The 18580-nt window shown below is 41.3% G+C and overlaps 1 protein-coding gene across 1 annotated transcript in view; it reads left to right on the top strand.

The window, feature by feature from the left end:
* The window catches only part of OSTF1 (osteoclast stimulating factor 1), a 32107-nt gene that overhangs the window by 2376 nt on the left and 11151 nt on the right, over nucleotides 1–18580 (top strand). Inside the window, exons 2-3 of the mRNA XM_038402495.2 lie at nucleotides 11710–11756; nucleotides 18520–18570. Of these exons, the coding sequence (XP_038258423.1) occupies nucleotides 11710–11756; nucleotides 18520–18570 (98 nt within the window). The remainder of the gene's footprint in view (nucleotides 1–11709; nucleotides 11757–18519; nucleotides 18571–18580) is intronic.

The following is an 18580-nucleotide window of genomic DNA, read 5'->3' as shown; positions in this document are numbered from 1 at the left end:
ATTTTTGTGAAATTATGGGCCTCAATGATAGACTGGAACTCGCTGTCACAGGATAACAGGTTTGTTTGAAAAAGTATTTCCTTTATCAGTTTTGACTTTGCTACTTCTCAATTTCATTGAATATCCCCTTCTTCTTGTGTTTGGAGGCCGGGAGAACAGAAGCTTCGCCTATTTATCTGTATGGAAGAAGGAAGGGCCTCTGAGCAGGAGATGATCCTTAACCCTTACACAAATTTAATCTAACTAAGATCATGAGTAAGGACTAATTTCCTGAATAATTTGCAGGATCTAGCCTTTAATGTAGTTAGAATATGTAACACATCCTTATTTAGATGTCACAAAGTTTGTTTGGAAAAACTAACAGATTTTTAAATGATGAGAAAATTCTATATTAAGTGCTGTATTTTGGGGGAGAATATACTGTATTTTTAACCGATAAGAGGTTGAATCCCTATTTTAATTGCAAAACTTAACTCTAAAGTAATTGTGGAGCTGTGACTGGTGCCTCTAATAAAATTACCACATGACCACTAAAATATTTTTCATCTTCAATATCTTGGCCACTTACTATATTTCTTGAAATATTTAAAGTACCTAGTTGATAGTGTTGACTAAATAGCTAGTTTTTAAAAGTAACTTCTTTGTATTTGAGTGTTTAAAGTCATACAAGCAAAATCCCTTGTAGGACCTGAAAATGGACATTCCCCAATCAAATTATTGCCTCACAACGAACACATGCCACCCACTAGGTATAAAAATATTATTCATGCCTTCATCATCTCTTGGCTGGACTGCAGAAATACAAATACACCTGGGCAGGCCGGCCAGCCCCAGCCAATTTGGGTCAGGGTACAATGGCAGGAGAGGGTCTGGGGGCAGAACATGGGCAGGGCCATGACACACTGTTTGGGGAGGCATATCCTCCTCCAGCCTATGATACTCACCATCCACGGTCAGCAGCTTCACACATTTGGCACAGTGGAAGTCAATGATAAGAATAAAGCTTGTCTGTGTGGGAGACAGAACTTTCTCTAAGACTTGTCCAAAATCAAGGAACAAAACTCCCCCAGGAAGTAAGGACCATTACAAACCTCACTTGTTTCCATTCCAAGTGTAAGACCCATTCCTTTGACCTTGTCTTCTCTAATAACAAACACATAGCAACAGCTATATTTAAAGAAGAAATAAATAATAATTAAAAAAAACCCACAAGCAAGAACACCACAAAAAGCCCTACCAAAACAAGACACACCACTTTGGAGAGAGGAGGAGAGGACAAATGTGACAGATGTATACTCACATTGCTTACTGCATTATGGAAGACAGTCAAAGGATGTGGTGATAAGCACAGTAAAGAATAGAAAATAAAAATCAGCTGAACGTTAAATGCCAAGTTTCAGCCTGTGACGGATGTTCCCCTTAATTGCTGAATGCTAAACCCCTTTGAAAATGAGGCTTTAAAAAATGCTGATGGAACTATCACTGTTTGTCTTCCTGTAAAAGATTATAGCTGAGTGAAATTCAGAGGATTCCTGGTAGAGTCGACCCAGTTTTAAGACCCAAGTATGTATGGGTGATCTTTATGTCTTTAATTAATTGTATTAATCTTCTAATTTACCAGACAGGTTAGTTAGAATTTGGTTTTTAAAAAAGGTTTTTCAATGAGTTTGTAATCTGTAGACTTATTTGTACAGATAAATTATAAACTGGATTACCTCTCAGATACTTTTAAAGGGATATTCAGAGAAGTTTTTTTAATTGACTGAACATTTCTAAACTTCTTAATTCTTGAGAGAATGCCTTGTGCAGACAGTTTTCACAGCAATAACTTGTCAGGCCATTTCAGGGAGAGGCTGTAAGTCTTTTTTTAAATGTATTAAGAAGCCATTTTTATATGAAGGCTATATTGTGCTTTTCATCTCGATAAGGCTACTTGTATTAGCCTATAATACTATCGTTGTCCTATGAATCTTTGTTTTGTGGTTCTAAATGTTCCAAAAGGTACCCACTGTTAGAAAGAAGTAGACATATAAAGCTATGAGGAGCACATCCAGTGGTATAATTTCCTTGGCAATGGGATACTCTGTAGTAATTCTCCTTGGGGAGTACCTCCTGAACACTGTGCTGGATTTTTTTTGTTCACAGCTGCTAGGTGTCCAGTCTATAAAGCCAGGCAGGAATAAGGAGTAACAAGCCTAGCTACCTCTACTCTGGGCTGCTACTACATAAATGAAGTAGATAAGAAAACAGGAGCTGTCTTCAGGTATTGCAACCACCAGTAGCAGAGGAATGTCCAGAAAAGCAGAGCAGAAAGAAGAGACAGACCAGGTGGCAGAGAAGCATTTCTAGTAGTAGACAGAAAGTGAACAGATGGGAGGAAGAAATAGTTGATTGGCTTTTTTTCAAGAAAGAGAGAAAAAAAATCACAATGAAGATATCTAAAAATATGTAAGCACTCTCCTAATATCTGTTTTGCATACAAGCAACAACTGTAGTTGCCACAGGGATGTTATATGATTGCAAATTGGACAGGGGATAAACCATGAGATAATCTATCAAGAATTGTACACATTAAGAGAAAAGTTTGAGAACTCTGGGAGAAGGGGGGCAAATTATAGTTACTTTAAAAAAGAATCCTAGCCAAATAAATATATATAATCTTTGCTTAACATCTGAAAGTTTAGTATTGGACAACAGCTATGTATGTTTAGTAATCCTGTCACATAATCTATTTACATGCCAAATGAAGTTATAAATCTGATGCTGCCTCTCTCCGCCCAGTTACCTCCGACTTCATGTTCGGGCATCTGTGGTCTTTGGGAAATCATATGACATGTTTCTCAGCTGGTTAAGCAGAGAACCTGGTTCTTGGGTCATTGGAAAAAGTCTTTGCTGTATTTATTTTTTTTTATTCCCTGTGAAAATTTTGCTATCTCTACCCTGTATGTGCTAGGAAGCAAGAATAGTACAACGTGCCCTATTCCAGATATGTCTGTTCTTGGCAATTCAAATGAGGTGAATGAGAGTAAGATGAAGATTTCAGTTATTGTCAATAGTCAGCACTATGCAAGTTTTGGATCCTCCTTTTTCTTTCAGCAGTTCCATTCTATCCTCAAACCACATTGCCCTTTTCAGAGTTTTTTAACTTATTTAAATTTTTGTGTTGAGGATGTTAATCCTATTTACAAACATTGCAAACCTGACAAATTGAATTGCCATTGCCAGCTGTGTTCTTGGACTATGCTCTATGTCCAGTAATACAGTATTTCTGAATAAGAACAGTACAGGCAGTCCTCGACGTTATGACATTCAACTTACAACGAACAGCACTTATGACGTTTCTGAATTGACTCCCTGATTCGATTATGACAATTGGTTTTCACTTTGATGCTTGGTCCCACAATGGAGTGTATTGTGGTTCTGAGTTGCGACATTTCGACGTACGACGCAATTTTCAGGAACCAATTGTGTCGTAAGTCCAAGGACCGCCTGTACATAGATCTGTGGCAAACTTCTTGGAGTGTGCTGTTAACAGCTAAAAATCCATTACGTCTCTATCTTCCAGATTGAATAACTTAGCCTCATAGATGTGCAGAGCACTTCACAGAGAAAAGAAAAGACTGTAGACTGCCCCAAGAACCTTATAGTTTAAAATGAGATATTGGATAGGGAAGAGGGATGACAAGAGGAAAACTGAGGTATACAGGATAATGTTATGCAGTCATTTGTGATGTAACATATGAATAGGGTTAGTTCCTATTTTAACAACTTTTATAAGTGTTAGTTGTTTTAATGCAGATAAATGCAGCCACTAATAGATCTTCACACTTGCAAACAGAATTGTAAAATATCAGTAGTGAAACTGATAAGATTCTTGTTAATTTCATGGTTCAGAAAAGAAAAGCTGACCAGGAGGCACTGAAGGGAACACTGCATTCATTCATACTTAGAAAGTCTTTGGAACCAGAGCAATTTTCTTGTTGTTGTTTTTTAAACAAATGTTTACATTCTAGATTCACTGATAGTTTAGGTCCCCTTGCTAGCCAAAGAAAACTTTCTGCTAGCCAGACATGATTTAGAAAGTGGATTTAAGGAGCACTGAATTGTAGGGGTTTTTTTTGTTTGTTTGACCCCCCCACACACCACCTTTATTATATTGAACAGCTTACATAGGAAATACAAACTGATATTTCTGGCCCCAGTCTGGATAGTCATTGCACTTGGGTGGACTGCTGTGCAGAGCCCAGCTCCATGTAAGTGCAGTAGTCTGTTTGCATACCACAGATTGCAGAATCAAGATCTCTGTGAATAAATGAAGTTCCCAATATTAAACAGTGGGACACCTGAACTTCACTTGTAAAGTTATTTGCAAGTAACTTTTATGTTAAATAATTTTTCATACTTTTCCTTGACGATATCCCAATACAGTTTGTTTTTAAACAACTGTTAAACACTCTGGGCTCCTACAATATTTGAGGTGCTGATTGATTCAGTATTACTGTAGCTAAGGTGCTCTAACTTACTCTCCATATAGGCCACCATTAGCAAACAGATTTGCATGGCCTTCCATTTTGCAAGTTTATCTACATTTAATCAGTCTGTTCAACAGAATACTCATCCAGATTTATGCATTCAGTGGGACTTCTTGCATTCATAACTCTTTGGAGCATCAGGATATTAAATACCCTGCATTAAATACTGTGATGGATGCATTAGAAATACCTATGATAGACCTTGGTAGCTTTGCTGGGGCTAACAAATTTATTTATCTGAAGTAGTTCCAATGAAAAAGCAGTTTATTTCTGTCAATTCTTAATCCCAAACCTTTAAAATCCACAAAGACATAGAACTATTTTGCGTGAGTCTGGTGGTGATAAAATTGAGACAAGTGATACCCTGGATCACTGGATATAAAACAAGCAGGTTCTGTGTAAAATTCTCCAAATGGCCTTACCACTGCATCTTAATTCTGATTTGCAACATCAGGAGGTCATTCACCTGCAATTCTACCAATGTGATATGTCATCATTTGGCAGCAATGCCTCTCTGCCATGTACATTGGCCAAACCGGAGAGACTCTACGCAAAAGAATAAAATGACACAAATCAGACATCAAGAATTATAACATTCAAAAACCAGTCAGAGAACACTTCAACCTCCCTGGACACTCAATTACAGACCTAATAGTGGCAATTCTTCAACAACAAAAAACCTTCAAAAACAATCTCCAATGAGAAACTGCAGAACTGGAATTAATTTTCAAACTGGACAGCATCAAATTAGGCCTGAACAAAGACTGGGAGTGGATGGGTCATTACACAAACTAAAGACTATTTCCCCATGCTAATTTTTCCCCCTACTGTTACTCACACCTTCTTGAAATGGGCCATCCTGATTACCACTACAAAAGTGATTTTTCCTCTTGCTGATAATAGCCCACTTTAATTGCTTTGTTTCGTTAGAGTTGGTAAGGCAACCCCCATCTTTTCATGTTCTGTGTGTGTGTATATACACACACACACACCCCTTCCTACTGTATTTTCCACTCCATGCATCTGATGAAGAGGGTTTTAGTCCACGGAAGCCTATGCCCAAATAAATTTGTTAGTCTCTAAGGTGCCACAAGTACTCCTCGTTCTTTTTGCTGACATAGACTAACACGGCTACCACTCTGAAATCTGCTATAATAGTTCTGGACCTGAGAGAGTCATGATTTCAAATTGAACCAAGTGGGAAATATTAACAGTGTGTCTGCAGCAGGGTGGATAAAAATCAATTATTTAAAAAAAATAAATTTAAAAAATTTGGATTTTTTTTTTAACTTAAATCTGATTTTTTGATAAAATGCTTTGAGGAAAAAACCTATCTAAAGATAGTTTTAATTAAGATGCATTATAGCTCAAAGATATCTCATCATGGAATAGGGATTATTAATTCTAATTCTATAGTACGAGAGAATATATTCATGTAATGTTTAAGATAAGTTTTCTAAATGAGTTCCAATAGTTCATGGATTAGGGATCCAATCTTATGGGGTTCCAAGGGCTTCTGTATAGATTATTTAGGTTAATCTTTCTATCTACCCAATGGGACTCAGTCTAGAAGATACCATCAGAGATGCTTAGTTCTGCAGTTCTCAAATTGTGGATTTGTTTCTCCAGAGATAACATGCGCGTTAACAGCAAAAATGTTTTAAAATAAATAAATAATAGAGGTGAAAAACAACAGACTTCAATTCTATTGTCCCTCTTCAAATTTGTGTACCCAGAGTCAATCCCTTACCTCTGTCTAAAAGTGCAAAGTTTCAAAAAGTTCAGTGAATATAAGATGGTTGGGGCGGAATAGATCTGGACAAGGAGAAGAAGTCTGGAGATAAATGTGAGAAGGGAGGAACAGGCAGTAGAAACAAAAGTGAAATTGCTTGAATGGTAGATTCCAGAAGTCTTGAGGTGTTTCTGGGTGTAGCCTTCATTGATTTGAGATTTACCATTCCATTCTGTCACTAGAAGGGAAAACCTATAATGGCAGCAGGCTGAAAAAGAGACCCAGTTTGAGAATAAGAACGATTCAAGAAATATATGTTTGCTGATGATGTTTTAAAGAAAGTCACACCAGTGAACTTGTGGAAATCACTTAAGCACTTGGATTCAGAGACTGTTGAAGTGATGATCTCACTTTTTTAACAGCAGTAGCTTCTTCTGCCGGTGTAGAATGAATATTTTCTTCCTTTGGACTCATTCATTCCAAATTGAGAAATGGTTTGGGAACTGAAAAAGCAAGAAAGCTTGTTTTTTTTTTTTTCCTGATTATGAACTAACAGGAAAATGAAGCTGAAGACGACTGAGTTAGCTGCAGAAGCCAATGTTGACCTGGCTGACAGTCTATTTAATTTTGGGGTTTTTTTAAAAAAAAAATTCATTTATCTATTTTAGTTAAACAATCTTAACAACAACAAACCTTATTTTAAAAAACGTGAATGTTTAATACATTCAAAAATTCATATGCTTGTTTTGTTAAAATATTTTGTTTGCTGTTGAAGAAAAAAAAATCCAGAATACATAATGTTGTTGTTTTGTTTATATAAAACAATTTAAATGTTTGTCTGGTGATGTTCTTCTAATACAGCATGGCAAGAAAATCCTGCAAATATTAATGATTAACCTGTTGAATTGGAGATAGTTCACCTCCCAGTGACTTGATAAATATCTGCTTCAGTTACCTTTGGTAAATGAAATAACCAATCATTCATTTTCTGATATAGCTGTAAAACTAATCTGAAAAGTTTTCAAAATAAATCACTTAAAAATGTATAGCGTATACCTTCTAAAAATTGAAACCTACATCGATCTCTGAGTTGTGAAGAATATGTATTAAGGTTATAACAACCAACAAGAATGCACTTTTATGTAGAAATTCATGGTTAAATTGAGTCTTCCTGACTAGTGATTTAAATCATAATTTGATTTAAATCAAATCCACCCTGGTCTGCAGTGTTGATTAGGGACTCTTGAAAGAGCACTTAACTCTTTTCTCCTCACTTACCCACCGCCACAACCTTTTATTTAGAGTCAAATCATTCTCCTACCCAATTACTTCCAAGGCCATGGAAATACCTCACAAGTTGTTCCAAAATCCATGTCCCCACCTCATGAGGGAGTTCTGGGAGAAGAGACGTGCAGGAGCTACTGGACTTAGTGCTGTTCTGAGGCCTGGGAGATATTCCTTTCTTCCCTACCCTCAGCCTCATCAATATCTAGAGCATAATCCAATACTTATGCTGGGTGTTGGGGCTAGGATTTAGCCCTTATTACCCAAATCAATTCTAGGCACCTGCTCCCAGATTTTGAATTGTGTCCAGTGAAGCCTAATGGGTGGAAGGATGATGATGACTGTATGCCAACTTCAAGGCCCATGATTCTAGAGCCAGCCCAGGGTTAGTTTAGTCCATTAGAAAATTAAATAAGTCTGAGGGCATAGAGCTGCTGCATCAAATTTCCCTACACCAGGTTCTAAGATGGTGATTTATGACACTCAGGGTATCCCTTTAAGCTAGTTAAGATGGCTTTCTGGCTGTTCGGTGTTGCCACAGCAATGCAAAGCAGTCACAGCAGTAGCCAGAATCTGGTCCCTGGTGTCCTGTTTTCCTGTGGGAGAATATGAATAATTCAATCAATGGGAACTGTTTGTATCCTACAACAGGAGAACTTGGCCCCTGAATTCTAATAGAAGAGTTGCATCAACTTGCCCTGCCAAGTACCAACTCCACTAAATATTAGTTTATTGCTTTATTTTAATGTTCATTTTCTAGACAGAAGAAATAAACAGCTCCCCAAGCTAACTTTTGTTTCTTCTACTTCAGAAGCAAAACTTATTATAACCAAATAGAGTTGATAGCTTTCCCTCCCCTTCCTCTCCGGAAGTTCAGCCTCGCTCAGATGTTGAAATAAGTAGCTTCACACATACGGGATAATTTTTTGAGGCGTGGAGCTGAAGAAGAGGAAGACAGGGAAAGCTTTAGTAGTGAATGTAATAGAAGAGGGGATTGTTACATGGTAGTATGTAAAAACTACAGGCTGGTACAGAAGACTTGGAACTGGGGGAAGGAAATAATTGATTAGAAGAACCCTAGTGTGAGAAAACTGTAGCCTCTTGTCAGGAAAACACTAGGCACTTATTTGAAAACAGCCCTCCATTAGTACTGCTGCAATTAAAACAAATTGCAAGTTACTCAAAGGAAAAAAATGCTTTTTCTAATATGAGAATATTTTTCTTTTATAATTACATTATAAAAGATGAATAAAGTTGTATACTCATCTTGCTTGTTTGTAACAGAGCAGTCACAGCACTTCAAAATGCTGCTTCTAATTTGCCACGGCAAGCCCTTTAAGGATTTCATTTTTGTAAACTGTATGTGTTGTTCATAGTTTTCAAACAAACAAGTTTCTTAGTTGGAAAGGAAGTCTTAGAAGTCTCTCTGAGCATCATGTTTCTGTGCCTAATGACATTTTATGGGAGCAGTAATCCAGAAAGGCCCAGAGAGCGCCAGGTTGGTCTTATGTGGTTCAGTTTCCTTTAACTTAAGTAGCAGAAGCAGGTAATTGATTAGAGAGCATCGGTAGTTAAACAAGTCATTTTACATGTTCTATGATAGACTCAAACTTTAAGGCCAGAGGGGACCCTCATGATCATGTAATCTGATCTCCTGCACCTCACTGGCCACAGAACCGCACCTACCCACTCCTATAACCTCTGCCTGAGTTACTGAAGTCCTCGGAGCCTGATTTAAAGATGTCAAGTTCCAGAGAATCCACTATTTACTCTAGCTCAAACCAGTAAGTGACCTGTGCCTGAGATTGCAGAGGAAGGCGAACTCCCCCCACAGGATCTCTGCCAATCTTACCTGGTGAAAAATTCCTTCCTGACTCTAGATATGGCAAATTGGTTAGACCCTTAGCATGTGGGCAGAGGTAATACATGGGGGGGGGGGTAATACAGGGTCAAGTGTCACCCCAGATTGGCCTGCTGGTGGAGGGGGGGCAGGGAGAAGGGTTCTGTCCTCCTGCTGTGCCTGCGCCCCCCCCCCCCCACTTCCATCCCCCCGGCACGCTCAGTCCCTGTCAGTCAGGTGCAGAGGGGGCAGGACCAGCTGCTTCTCACACCTTGCTGAGTTAAGTGCCCCTCTGTGTAGACACTTCTCAAAATAGTTGTCCTGCTGAAAAAGTACTTGGTCTGATGTACCTAATTGAAGAGTTTTGAACCTTTCATGTTTCTAAGCTCAGGAGTGACTGTAGAGAACTTGTGTGAATGTGAGAGTTCTCACTTTGCTGATCAAGTCCCATATTACTTTCTTCTTCAAATTTTTAAAGTTTTGGTGCAGTTAAGGGGTCAAGTTATGGAAAAAAAGTCATATCCTGAAGTGCCTATATGCATCTGTAACTCAAAGCTTTTAGACTTTATTCATGAAGATATACCATTTAAATACAATTCTATGAAAGACTGTGCTACAGAAAAGTCTTTCCCTGGCAGTTACTCCTGTGTATGCTTTTAAAAACAGGAGCTCAGTAAGTATATTCTTCTGGATAGCTCTTGATGAGAGCCTGGGTGTTGTACACAAAAAGGTCAATCCAGGACTGTGGAGCTTACTGCCAGATGAAATAAGAATGACCCTCAATCTCACCACTTTCACAGCTAAATACCTATCTCCATCAGCCTCCTTGAACACGTCACTGCATGCCTAACATGTTTAAAACAAAAAAACCCCACAACTTAAAAACCCCCTTAAGTTTGCTTCCTGCTAACAGGACGGGAAGAGAAAGTTATCATTGTTATTCTTACTCTTGGAAGGTTTTCAAATATCAGGATGATGGGTGCCTACATAAAAAATGAAGGGCTCTTCCTAGCAATATCTGTCCTTCCTTACCAAAGGTGAGGGAGCATGTGGGTAATGCATCTAAGGAAATAGTTTAACTCTTCCCATTTGACTTCTGGTTTAAAGATCTGCTTTTGAAAAATGCTATTTAAGCGCACAGTTTATTTTACTTGCCAGACCTCAACTTTAAGTTCATGGATGCCTGTGAGGATGAGCAACACAGAATGTGGTTCCCAATTATACAACACCATGATGCACCATATTTTGGGTGCAAATTGGTCTGATTCACCATAAGAAACGTTATAATTTTTAGGAACTAGAAATACTGTGTGGAATTACTAATGATTGAAACTTCAAGCACTTAAAACTAAACACTGCAGAATTGTCTGTGTAAGATGTTTTTTCAGCAAATTCTATAGGTTTCAACAGTTCTTTGTACAGCTGATAAGTTACCCTCTCCTATAATTTATTTGGTCCTTCTTTGTTTTCCTGAAAGTAATGCAGTGTAGGATATTTCATGTCTGTATAGAAGCTTGCTCTGCAGTTTTTATGTATTTAGATTTTTGATACTCTGCAGTAAGAGCAGCCATGCCAGCTAGTGGGTGGCCTTGACAGTCTTAAAACTATTTAAAACAAACAATCATAATATAGAATGAAATTTTAATTTAAATCTCCAAACAGAAGCCCTACCTGAATCCCCCCATTCATCTTGTAGATAGGGGAAAGATGTAGTAGTGTGCACACATGAAACTAACAAACACAACACAACACATTACTGGACTTAAGGGGACTCCTGAAGGAAAAAAACTGATACAACTGACTGCGTAAATCCCATTTATATAGTCTGCTTGAAAAAATGCTACAGTTAGAGACCACCATGTTAGGCACTTAATTCTCTATGCCTTCCTCAGTGCTTTAAGGCCTGATCCAACCACCATTGGAGTCAGTAATAAAATTCCCACTGATTTCAATGGGCTTTGATCAGACTCAGAACCTGGTTTTGTGGAACTCCCTTGAAATCAATGGCAAAACTCCAGATGACTGTAATGGTGCAGGATGAGGGCCCCGTGTAAAAGGCAGGTTCTTTTTAGCTGACAGACTGGCTGTTGATATGAAAGCCACACTACGGAGTAGAGCCTTAGCATGACTTTAGAGTTAATAGATACAAAACAACACATAAGGGGCTTTTTATTTTAAATTAACTAAAATACGACTGGGGAAGGAAGTGCAGCTTTGACTTTTTTGAGCTAGATCTGTAATGCTGATGATGTATTCTGCCCTAAGGAAGGGAGAAATATCTCCATTCCTCTGTCATTAATGCTTTTTCTTCTTCTTTTTAGGACAGGTCAAAGTGTTCAGGGCCCTGTATACATTTGAACCCAGAACTGTAAGTACTTAGGTTTTCATATCACTCACAGAACAAAGTGATCTAATTGCGTGGGCTAATGCATCAGGACTGTAAAAAAAGCATAAACAAAAAGCGTAAACAGCCTTGTTACACTACTATATAAATAAAAACTAAATGATAGGATTAACAAAGCTATAACTAGTTTCCAACACTAAACAAGAATTCACTGTCCATTTCTTTCTCAAGCTCAGATTCCTCTATGTGCAACTTCTATCAGGTAATGCTGTGAGCCCTGGTGTCTCCTTGGTACCACATGTCCACAATAGAGGATTAGCAGATTGTGAGACTTGGGCTCACTTATTTTTTCTCCTCCCAAAGGCAACATAAAATTCAGCAGGACAGAGGGGGTGGATGGACTGGGATGCAAATCACACATGGGGTTAGTGAGCATTTGTGTAGCCCACTGGTGTTTACAATAAAACCAGCACACCTTTTCCCATGAACGCTGACCCTCTGCCCCTCCATCGTGGTTGCAGGTTTGAGGGGCTACTAGTTTGTGCTCCTTGTCTATGCCCATTTAATTAGGTTAATTGGATTGGTAGCTGAGAAACATAAACCAAACTGCCCCTAAAAAGTTTGCCATTTAGTATTCGTGCTGAATAAGCACATCTTCTGAGCAGCCTTTGCCAGAAGGGCTACTGTGGAGTCCTACCAAGAACTTAAGGTGCCTTTCCCTGGTAGAATCCCCAGGATAAGAAGAGTATTTTCAGAAAGGGTTTCATTTCATTCATTCATTCACAATCAGTAAGGTGGCAGTACAGGAGTTAGTTGTCTTTTTGAAGTCTGCCTCCTTTAGAGTAGGCCCTGGTCTACACTAGGTAGTGAGGTCGAATTTAGCAGTGTTAAATCGATGTAACCCTGCACCCGTCCACATGACGAAGCCTTTTTTTTTTTTTTTTTTTTACTTAAAGGGCTCTTAAAATCAATTTCCTTACTCCACCCCCGACAAGGGGATTAGCGCTGAAATCGGTTTTGCTGGGTCGAATTTGGGGTACTGTGGACGCAATTAGATGGTATTGGCCTCCGGCTGCTATCCCAGAGTGCTCCATTGTGACCGCTCTGGACAGCACTCTCAACTCAGATGCACTGACCAGGTAGACAGGAAAAGGCCCGCGAACTTTTGAATTTCAATTTCCTGTTTGGCCAGTGTGGCAAGCTGCAGGTGACCATGCAGAGCTCAATCAGCAGAGGCGACCATGATGGAGTCCCAGAATCGCAAAAGAGCTCCAGCATGGACTGAACGGGAGGTACGGGATCTGATCGCTGTATGGGGAGAGGAATCTGTGCGATCAGAACTACGTTCCAGGTTTCGAAAAGCCAAAACATTTGTCAAAATCTCCCAGGGCATGAAGGACAGAGGCCATAACAGGGACCTGAAACAGTGCCGCATGAAACTTAAGGAGCTGAGGCAAGCCTACCAGAAAACCAGAGAGGCAAACGGCCGCTCCAGGTCAGAGCCCCAAACATGCCACTTCTATGATGAGCTGCATGCCATTTTAGGGGGTTCAGCCACCATTACCCCAGCCTTGTTGTTTGACTCCTTCAATGGAGATGGAGGCAACTCGGAAACAGGTTTTAGGGACGAGGAAGACGATGATGAGGAGGTTGTAGATAGCTCACAGCAAACAAGCGGAGAAACCAGTTTTTCCGACAGCCAGGAACTGTTTCTCACCCTGGACCTGGAGCCAGTACCCACGGCTGCCTCCCGGACCCGCCAGGCAGAGAAGGGACCTCTGGTGAGTGTACCTTTTAAAATACTATACAAGGTTTAAAAGCCAGCATGTTTAACGATTAATTTGCCCTGGCATTCGTGGCTTTCCTGGATATACTCCGAAAGCCTTTGCAAAAGGTTTCTGGGGAGGGCAGCCTTGTTCCATCCACCATGGTAGGACATTTTACCACTCCAGGCCAGTAGCACGTACTCGGGAATCATTGTAGAACAAAGCATCGCAGTGTATGTTTGCTGGCATTCAAACAACATCCGTTCTTTATCTCTCTGTGTTATCCTCAGGAGAGTGATATCATTCATGGTCACCTGGTTGAAATAGGGTGCTTTTCTTAAGGGGACATTCAGAGGCCCCCGTTCCTGCTGGGCTGTTTGCCTATGGCTGAACAGAAATGTTCCCCGCTGTTAGCCACACGGTGGGGGGAGGCAAAATGCGACCTTGTAATGAAAGCACATGTGCTATGTATGTAATGTTAACAGCAAGGTTTACCGTGAAAGAGTGTACTCATTGTTCTATAAAATGTGTCTTTTTAAATATCACTGTCCCTTTTTTTCTCCACCAGCTGCATGTGTTTCAAGGATCACCTCCTTCCCAGAGGCTAGTGAAGATTAGAAGGCGAAAAAAACGCCCTCGCGATGAAATTTTCTCTGAGCTCATGCTGTCCTCCCACACTGACAGAGCACAGACAAATGCGTGGAGGCAGACAATGTGAGCGTGCAGGAAAGCACAAAATGACCGAGAGGAGAGGTGGCGGGCTGAAGAGAGTGCTGAAGCTGAAAGGTGGCAGCAGTGTGATAAGAGGAGGCAGGATTCAATGCTGAGGCTGCTGGAGGATCAAACTAATATGCTCCAGCGTATGGTTGAGCTGCAGGAAAGGCAGCAGGAGCACAGACCGCCGCTACAGCCCCTGTGTAACCAACCGCCCTCCTCCCCAAGTTCCATAGCCTCGTCACCCAGACGCCCAAGAACGCGGTGGGAGGGCCTCCGGCTACCCAGCCACTCCACCCCAGAAGATTGCCCAAGTAACAGAAGGCTGGCATTCAATAAGTTTTAAACTTTTAAAGTGCTGTGTGGCCTTGTCCTTCCCTCCTCCACCACCCCTCCTGGTGCTTCTCTCCTCCACCAGCCCTCCCGGGCTACCTTGGCAGTTATCCCCCTATTTGTGTGATGAATTAATAAAGAATGCATGAATGTGAAGCAACAATGACTATTGCCTCTGCAAGCGGTGATCGAAGGGAGGTGGGGAGGGTGGTTAGCTTACAGGGAAGTAGAGTGAACCAAGGGGTGGGGGGTTTCATCAAGGAGAAACAAACAGAACTTTCACACTGTAGCCTGGCCAGTCATGAAACTGGTTTTCAAAGCTTCTCTGATGTGCAACGCACCCTCCTGTGCTCTTCTAACCGCCCTGGTGTCTGGCTGTGCTTAACCAGCAGCCAGGCGATTTGCCTCAACCTCCCACCCCACCATAAACGTCTCCCCCTTCCTCTCACAGATATTGTGGAGCGCACAGCAAGCAGTAATATTGGTTTCGCTGAGGTCTAACCGAGTCAGTAAACTGCGCCAGCGCGCTTTTAAATGTCCAAATGCACATTCTACCACCATTCTGCACTTGCTCAGCCTGTAGTTGAACAGCTCCTGACTACTCTCCAGGCTGCCTATGTATGGCTTCATGAGCCATGGCATTAAGGGGTAGGCTGGGTCCCCAAGGATAACTAGAGGTATTTCAACATCCCCAATGGTTATTTTCTGGTCTGGGAAGAAAGTCCCTTCCTGCAGCTTTTGAAACACACCAGAGTTCCTGAAGATGTGAGCGTCATGTACCTTTCCCGGCCATCCCACGTTGATGTTGGTGAAATGTCCCTTGTGATCCACCAGTGCTTGCAGCACTATTGAAAAGTACCCCTTGCGGTTTATGTACTCGCTGGCTTGGTGCTCCGGTGTCAAGATAGGGATATGGGTTCCGTCTATGGCCTCACCACGGTTAGGGAATCCCATTGCAGCAAAGCCATCCACTATGACCTGCACATTTCCCAGGGTCACTACCCTTGATATCAGCAGATCTTTGATTGTGTTGGCTACTTGCATCACAGCAGCCCCCACAGTAGATTGGCCCACTCCAAATTGATTCCCGACTGACCGGTATCTTTCTGGCATTGCAAGCTTCTACAGGGCTATTGCCACTCGCTTCTCAACTGTGAGGGCTGCTCTCATCTTGGTATTCTTGCGCCTCAGGGCAGGAGAAAGCAAGTCACAAAGTTCCATGAAAGTGCCGTTAGGCATGCGAAAGTTTCTCAGCCACTGGGAATCGTCCCAGACCTGCAACACTATGCGGTCCCACCAGTCTGTTGCTTGTTTCCCGGGCCCAGAATCGGCGTTCCACCGCATGAGCCTGCCCCATTAGCACCATGATGCCCACATTGCCAGGGCACGTGCTTTGAGAGAAGTCTGTGTCCATGTCCTCATCACTCTCGTAACCATGCTGACGTCGCCTACTCGCCCGGTTTTGCTTTGCCAGGTTCTGGTGCTGCATATACTGCTGGATAATGCGTGTGGTGTTTAATGTGCTCCTAATTGCCAAAGTGATCTGAGCGGGCTCCATGCTTGCTGTGGTATGGCGTCTGCACAGAAAAAAAGCGCGGAACGATTGTCTGCTGTTGCCCTGATGGAGGGAGGGGCGACTGACGACATGGCTTACAGGGTTGGCTTACAGGGAATTAAAATCATCGAAGGGGGTGGCTTTGCGAGAAACTGAATGGCCGCCTCAAGGATAGAACTCAAAACCCCAAGGACAGAACTCAAAACTGGGTTTAGCAGGCCGTCTATTTCACAGCGGGAGGGAGGGAGGAGAAAATGAATACAAAACAAATCTGGTCTATTTCTTGTTTTGAGCCACTTCATCTATCTTTGTACATCTTGCAGGCAGCAGACTGCAGTACGACCGCTAGCCATCATCACCTCCTGGGTGCTTGGCAGAAGACGGTGTAGTATGACTGCTGGCCATTATCTTCTGCTGGCTGCAGATTAAAAGACAATACACTGCCGGTAGGACTCAATCGCCATGAGATAAAACAAGGGAAATGACCTGGCTGAGTCAATCCCATGTTTGCCCAAGCACTCAGTTAAAAGAGCACCCAGGACTACGTTGACGACGGCTACCAGTCATACTGCACTGTCTGCTGCCAAAAGGCAATAAACTACTGCTGTGTAGCAATGCAGTACCACGTCCGCCAGCACCCAGGAGACATACGGTGACGGTTAGCTGAGCGGGCTCCATGCTTGCCGTGGTATGGCGTCTGCACGGGTAACTCAAGAAAAAAGGCGCAAAACGATTGTCTGCCCTTGCTTTTACGGAGGGAGGGAGGGAACGGGGGCCTGACGATATGTACCCAGAACCACGCACGACAATGTTTTAGCCCCATCAGGCACTGGGATTTCTACCCAGAATTCAAATGGGTGGTGGAGACTGTGGGATAGTTACCCACAGTGCAAAGCTCCGGAAGTCGACGATTGCCTCGGTACTGTGGACACAGTCCGCCGACTACATGCACTTAGAGCATTTGTGTGGGGGGACACACACTCGACTGTATAAAAATGCTTTCTAGAAAACCGACTGCTATAAATTCGACCTGATTTCGTAGTGTAGACATACCCTAGGTGTAAGGGTGTTAACGAGGCAACTAGGAGTGCAATTCACTGCCAAAAACCTGACAGAATTAAAGTTCATTCACAGTGCCTTGTATCTTCCAGAATGTTAAGTGTGGTTATACTCACGCCTCTAAAAATTAGGAAATAGAGTTACAGGATAGCAATTTTCAAATCAACTGAAGCATAAGTGTGGATTTTAAGAGCACTTTGAAATATTGGCTCTTAAAACCAGAATTTTCACTTTCAGGAGGATCCACTGCAGAATGCAGGCAGAGAGCATCTAATATCCACACCCCATGTTCTCAGAAAGCTGCCGAGATCAACACTTGAACTCCTAGGACATGGATGCTACTTGGGCATGTCTGAGACATTCATTTACTGTGATGTCGCACTACCTACAAAACATTGATTTGCAATAGAGCTCCTGCCTGCAGCATAAACACAAATGACTTTCTGTGGCTTGCCAGTTGGGAAAGCAAATTGTACATCCATTTTTATACCGACTAAGTATTTAAATATTGCTTTCCGACTGGGCAGTGTGTGCCAGATCCTAGCTGAGATCAATCCCAAGTGGATGGTTATCAGTTTGGGGAGGATCACAGCCATAGTTTGAGTCCCAGGTAGGCACAAAAAGTTAAAATATTATTTTAAGTTTATTTTAATGTTAAAATAATATTGGCCCAGGGGACAGGGGAGGAGAGATCTGTATCTCAGAAGACGCTTTGCTCAAACAACCTCAAATTTGGATCACTAGTCCTATCCTGGATCCCCTTCATCAGTTTCCAAAATATATACTTGCACTATATACATCTTAGAACATTTAGAAAATTGGCTATTAAACAGTAAGCTATTGTCAACCTTAATGATATGGGTGTGATAGCCCCACTATAACATCGTAAGATTTCACACACTGCTCTGCTTTAACCTTGTCCTTCCAAAGTCAAGTTGTTGAGATGTCTTAGAATCTTTGGCGTTTCCTTCTTCACACTATTTTTGTTTATTAAAAATTAGATTACATGTCATTAGTACATACAGATAAATGACAAATTCAGTTTGCCCAAAGACATATTGTGCAGAAGAATTAAAAAAAAAAAAACACAACCCTAATTACTCCCCATTCCACTTAAATAGTTTCATTCAATCCATGGTAGGAAGATTACCAGCTTCCTCCTCTAGCGTACATGCCTCATACAGTAGTTCCTGTCACATTTCTTACTGTAGTTTGACTTGCTGAGAATGTAAATGACTATCAAGCAGTTGACTTGACACTGGAGATTTTTGGATGTTGCAATATTACCACAAAAACTAAAGGTGCTGTGCTCTTTTCATGTACTTGCTTTATCTCTTCACACGTTTGTTTGTTTTTTCAGCCAGATGAGTTGTATTTTGAAGAAGGGGATATTATCTACATTTCAGATATGGTGAGTAACA

The sequence above is a fragment of the Dermochelys coriacea genome, chromosome 5 (assembly GCF_009764565.3).
Source record: "Dermochelys coriacea isolate rDerCor1 chromosome 5, rDerCor1.pri.v4, whole genome shotgun sequence".
In the NCBI taxonomy this organism is placed as follows: Eukaryota; Metazoa; Chordata; order Testudines; family Dermochelyidae; genus Dermochelys; species Dermochelys coriacea.
The sequence above is the reverse complement of the archived record's forward strand: the minus strand, read 5'-3'. Positions and strand labels throughout refer to the sequence as shown.